At 43.7% G+C, this 6,314-nt stretch overlaps 1 protein-coding gene across 2 annotated transcripts in view; it reads right to left on the bottom strand.

Annotated features, from left to right (window-relative positions):
- Scrn1 (secernin 1) overlaps positions 1-6,314 on the bottom strand; it is a 65,548-nt gene that overhangs the window by 42,230 nt on the left and 17,004 nt on the right. For both annotated transcript variants that reach the window (XM_034518870.2, XM_034518869.2), the window contains one exon: positions 4,180-4,339. In XM_034518870.2, coding sequence (XP_034374761.1) covers positions 4,180-4,338 — 159 coding nt within the window. In that variant the 5' untranslated portion in view covers position 4,339. The remainder of the gene's footprint in view (positions 1-4,179; positions 4,340-6,314) is intronic.

Raw genomic sequence — 6,314 nt, 5'->3', positions numbered from 1 at the left:
AGCCATTTAAGATTCAGATTGTGGGCCAGCAAGATGGCTCAATAGAGAAAGGGGTTTGCAGCCTACCCTGAAGATCTAAGTTTGATCTCCAGGGACCCACATTATTAAAGAGAAAAGGCAAGAGAGGGGGAATGGTGGAAAGTGACAGTGACAGCTGTCCCTGTGCATCCTGGGATATGGGAAGGTGGAGAGGGCCAGCCTCTGTCCTGGCTTCCGGTGTGAACTGTGCATGTGCACCGGTATGGACAGACAAGAGAGACAAATGGAATAGAGACCGTGGATGTGGTTTCACCTGGGGTATTGTTTTACTGGCCAAATATATATGCATGCAGCAGCAGCAGCTCACAACATAGGTGTGGAGTGTGAAGAGATAAGGAGCATCCCAGACTAACTGTTAGATATTATCAACGCTGCCTCCACCTATGCAAGAGCTCATGACTTATCTTACAACATATATGAGTGATAACATTTTGTGGGTTTTCCAGGTAACAGAACCATGTCTGTTTCCTGGGATGATTCTTGGTGTGACAGCAGAATGCCAGTAGCTACTTAGCTTGTTAAAAGAAGAAAGAAAACAGACTTTCTGAAACTGGTTTTTTTTTAAACTATTTTTTAAAAAGAAGTATGTGTGTTTTATCTGTGTGTATGCCTATGTACCACAAATATCTCTGGTGCCTGAAGAATCCAGAAAAGGGTGCTAGATCCCCTGGAACTGGAGTCAGGGATGATTGTGAGCTGCTATGTAAGTGCTGGGATTCGAACCAGAGTTCTCTGATTGGGCAGCCATGAGCCCTGTAAAAGTTTATACCAGGATTTTGTATAATATTATAGATACTATGGTTACTTAACAAATTATCCCTAAAGCAAATGGTATTAGCAACCATTTATTGTGCTCATAGATTCAACGGATCAGGCATGCGAATAGCAAACAACCCGACATTGTGTCTCCTTTCTCCACTCCAGTGTCTGGGACTCCATCAACCAAAAGGTCTTTCACCTACGTGTGGACAGTTAATGCTGGTAGATGACTATTAGTCCTTAGGTTTCATCTATGTGGGACCTGCCCGGCATATGTAGACTACTTTAATACCTCCTAGCAGGACAGATGACTGAGTTCTTAGCTTAGAGTTCATGGACCGACAGAAAAATCATCATCTTATTATCCAACCCCGGACATTGCTCAGTATCACCACTTCTCCAAGCCCACTGGTCAGAGCAATCACCAGCCATCAGCGACATCCATGTTTGTGATTGAGATAAATGATGCAGACCCCACCCATCCCTCTGCCTTCGAGGAACACTCTTCATATTATAAGAAGTGTACATGGGGTGGTACTTGACGCCACTGCTTTTGGGAATTTAAATCCAACCTTTAAAAACTACCAGACTGTTTCAGTTTATATGTCTCTACAGTCAGGATGTGGGGTACAGATATTTAGGAAAGCAGACAGAAGAGGGGGGCAACAACTCAAGCCAGCAAGTTTCATCCATGTAGTCTGCCCTGTTCCTGGAAAAGAAAAATATTCCCATCCAAATGACACTAGTATTCACTCACTGAGGAATAGACAGTGGAATCTGACAAGCTCACCAGAGAAACTCACACTTCTCTTTGCCTGCATGAGAATTCCACTGAAGGTTGGAGACTTGGACTAGTTAGTGGCTCAACTCAAGAAGCAAGTGGTCCTGTTGAAAGCCCTCTGGAATGCAGTCTCCCACCATCCTGTACATGAATGACTATATCAAGTCACACCCAACTCTGCCTTCCTCAAAACAGGCAGCTCCTCATCAGGGTCTGTTACCTTTTGGTCCTAATGTATACTTAAAAGATTGAAGCAGAAATGGTTGTTCAGAAAACACTTTTAAGACCAAGTTTTTATTTGTTCCTACATATACTAAGGAGTATAGATGTAGAAAGAGCTTGTTCCCTTACTGGTCCATTTTTTCTTTACAAATTCTTAATCATTTAACAACTACCATTTAATCATACAAATAAATAGACCATAACTGAGAAGCATAACTCATGGCTTAATTCACCAAAGAAATAGGAAGGCAGAAATTAAGCAATCCTCCCCATAACTTGGGAAAAAAAGAACTTCAACAGGATTCAGCACATACCTTTGACTTATTTTTAAAGCATTTAAATAGGAATGTATGTAGGAGGAGCTAAGGTGGGAGGAGCAAGGAGAGGAAGAGGAGGAGTAAGGAGTGGAAGAGGAAAAGGAAGAGGAGGAGCTAGGGAGAGCAGAGATGGAGGAGTGATGAAGAGCCATGCAGGTATGGAGAGCAGTCACAGGTAACAACTTTTATTTAGAGTTAGCTAATTGGAAAACAACTCTCTTTGTACGGGCATATTGTTATTGAGCATTATCAAACATATAAAGCCTTTGATTAATCTTTAAGCATTAGAGTCTCATTGTCTTACTGGGCGGGCTCGCATGGATGGTGGGATGGTCTGGGCAATGCCCAGCCTTCTGGAGACAGTATGGAAGACTGGCAGAGCCATCTCCCATGCTGGCATCTCACGGGTGGCAGGGCTGGTGTTTCTGGCTGGCCGTTTCTAGCTGCAGTGTGCACATGACCTCTGGCCACAGAATATGGTGGCTGAGCTAGGCAGAGCTGCCGCAGCTTAGCTAGTCGGCTAGACCAGCGTCCGTTTTTAAATAATTACTACAACAAATGTATGCAGAGATTTTGATGTAGTCAAGCTATACAAACCTTGATCCCCACACCAGCATCCTGATGTAAATGTCTACAGGCATTCCCTACTCAACCAGACCCAGCTGCAAAGACACCACTGTCTCCACTGCATTCAAGATAGAAGCCAACACAATCAGACAAGAAAATAATCAGAGGTGTAGGAATCAAAGTACCCCTCCTTGGGGGCCATAACAGGATGCCTGGAAACTCCAAAAGAATCCATGTCAAAAGCTGACATGGCTGAAAAAGAATTTGGTAAAATAGCTGAATTTAAAAATAACATAAGATAACCATCATGAAAGTCCAATAATACACTTGAGAAATACAAAGACTCACCACTGTTATGCATTTCTGGTGGACATGCAAAATAGTAAACCACCAATGGGAAGAAGTATGAGGCACACGTTTATTTAGCTTGTGGCCTGGAATCTCATTCCTAGTCATGTACCCTAAATAAGTACTAATAAAAATGAAATTTTAAAGCATTCAAAATAGAAAATGATGGACAATTATAGAAATTTCTATCTTTAACATGATAGAAATACAAAAAAAATAAAAATAAAAATAAGACATTGTGATAGATTTGGGGGGGAAAAGGCTATTATTCATCCAGCGCTGCAAAGAACTAGAAAACAACCCAATGTCCAACACCACTGTGGGGCTGCTGACCTCTGAATATAAAGCTACACAATGAATGAATCTTCTGACCTCCGAGTGTGTTGGTTTCAATGTGAATGTCCTCATAGGCTCAGATGTTTGAATACTAGGTCTCTAGTGTGTAGCACTGCTGGATAGGTTTAGAACATACGGTCTTACTAGAGGAGATATATAACTGAGGGTGGACTTTGGGGTTTTAAACGCCACGTGCAATTCCCAGAGTGCTCTCTGCTTCCTGCCTTCAGTCAAAGATGTGAGCGCTCAGCTTGCTGCCCCAGTTGCCATGCCTGCCTGCGGCCAGGCTTTCCCACTGTGATGGCGATGAACTCTTACCCCTCTTAACCAAACGAACCCTTCCTTCTGTAAGTTGGTTTGGTCACACTGTTTTATTACAGCAACAAAAAATGTAAGACACCACAAAATGGATTCTGTTGAGGGGAAAGAAAAAAAAGCAGCCCCGCTGTAGCGGCATACTCATAAAATCCCATAATCGAAGCACTCAGGAGCTGAGGCAAGAGGACTCGGCATTCGTTTCTCATGGAGAGAAAGGAGGCAATATGGACTTTGATTCTATCTTATTTTCCACATTTGTCTTTGGAATTACATTAAGTATTTTCTTTAACCATAAGACAATTGTGAACACAGAATTCTCCAGGTGCCCTTGTTATTAAGGCTCTGAGCAAATCTGCATGAAAAAACAGAAGCAGTCGAAATGACAGGACCATCTGAAAGGTAAGCAAGCTTCCAGGGAGGAAGTCGGTGGTTAGGAGGTGAAGCCAGAAGGTGGCATTTGAAGAAGCAGAGGGACCGCATCTTAGCACCTACCTCAACTTTGCTCTCAGCTTCATGGTCAACAGCTGGGAAATACACAACCTCCTGGACTTCATCTCTGGGCCGAGCTGAATTTTTCCCAAATACCACCAGGCCATCCTTAGCTCGAGGTGGCAAAGCCACAAAAGAGTAACTCGGAGGAGCGCCAGACATCCTGCAATGAGAACAGCAGCGAGGGATATGGCAGCAGGTTAGACAGGGAGCACCTCGACTACTAGTGCTTTGCTCACACACCAGCAGCTAACTGTTGAGCTGCACGTGGTTAACACAGAACAGCATCCTGGCTGGCATCAATCCAGGGAGCCTGATGTAGAACTGCACAGTTGCAGAGACCACACATGCTCAGTCCTTCCTGGGTTTTAAGTAAACTCAAATTGGTAGCAGATCATAGTGGCAGCCAAAAAGGGAAGTAACGTAGGAGAGAAAGAAAGAGGCTATTGTTCCTGGTATCACACCACACAGACACACACAGACACATAGACACACACACACACACACCCCACAATCGGTCACATGAACAAATGATGTACAGTTATCCCTTGGTATTCACAGGAGATTGATGCCAGGGCCCTATAGAGACACCCAGGCCCTCCTATAAAAGTATTTCCTTATAACCTATACACATTTCCTGTAGACTTTAAATCATCTCTAGATTGTTTAGAATGTCTAACTCTGTGTAAATGCTACATAAATAATTCATATGTGACATTGTTTGGGGAATAACAAGATGAAATAGCCTGTGTGAGTTTAGCTCGGATGCAATTCCCCTTTGCAATTTCTGACACTCAGTTGTCTGAAACCATATGTCTAGAACCGCAGTGATGCAATGAGCCAACTATCCCTTGGACCAGAGATGCATGGGGCCGCCACTTAATCCATTTGGACATTATGAGGAAAATGATTTAGAGATATAAAAAGTGGGTCACTCTTTTAAAATAATTTTTACTCAGCTACAGTGACATAATATGCCAGTACTCTGGGTGTCCCTCCACCTCTCTTTTGGCTCCTGGGCTGGCTTGCTCTCTTCTCCCTGGGCATGTGTGAATCCCACCCCTGCCCAGGGATTCCTTACACCAATGCCTTTGACAGCTAAACCCAGCTCAGTTCTCAACTGGAGTCTCCAAGCCCTTGACCCTGCTACGTCTTTGATGTCCAAGGCTGATCTTTCTCGAGATGAGCCTTTTCTCAAAGTTCTAGACCACAGTGCCAGGTCCACCATCCATCCCGTTACAGCACCAGCGCTCAGAAGCCATCCTGACTGGATGCTTCACCATCTCCTACATCCCTCTGGGAATTTGCCATTCCCTTTCATCCCAACTGCCGATACTATGCACCACCATCTCTAGCCAGGAACTTCTAAAACACCCATTTCCTGCTTCAAAACATTCTCCAGACTGCTGCCAAAGCAACTTGTTTTTGTTTTTGTTTTTGTTTTTTTAAAGAATGCATTCAATAATGTAATCTCTGCTTTAAATACTTTGAAAGCTGATGACAGCTCTTAAAATAAAGGCCCGGTAAATGACGCCTGGGTCTCCCTGCCTCAGCTTCACCCCACCCTCCTCATCCCTCCACCATCAGCAGCACACAGGCCTCTTTCTAGTTCTCCAACAGCCTAGGACTTTGCTCTGCTCCCTGCTCTCTGTGTAACTCTAACGGCTTCCACTCATGTTCAAACACCATTCTAGCTTGTGTGAGCATGTTACACCTCTCATAAAAGCCCATCCTTTGCTTTTGAAGTGACAACCACAGTCTGAAACACCTCTGTAATCATCTCAATACCAACAATCAATAGTATCTCCATCCAAAGACCGCACAAGATAACACTGAGGACCAAGCCTCTTCAGCACACACTGCAAACCTGGATCCAGAACAAATCATGCAGAGCGTATTTTCAATAAACAAGCACCCTCTTGTTCTCTAATATTCTACAAACTGAAGTTTTCTATCTACAAGTGTCTCCTTTGCGGTGACCTCTGCGCCTGGCCTAAGAGACTTTTCCCTTAGTCTTTTTTGCACATCATGATCTGATTCGAAGCTGTTGACAATGAGGAGATTATACAGGTGTTTCAGACTGTACTTGTCACTTCAAAAGCAGAGGACAGGCTTTTACAAGAGGTGTGACATGGTCA

This window comes from Arvicanthis niloticus, chromosome 15 (assembly GCF_011762505.2).
Source record: "Arvicanthis niloticus isolate mArvNil1 chromosome 15, mArvNil1.pat.X, whole genome shotgun sequence".
Taxonomy (NCBI): domain Eukaryota; kingdom Metazoa; phylum Chordata; class Mammalia; order Rodentia; family Muridae; genus Arvicanthis; species Arvicanthis niloticus.
This window is presented reverse-complemented; position numbering and strand designations above follow the sequence as displayed.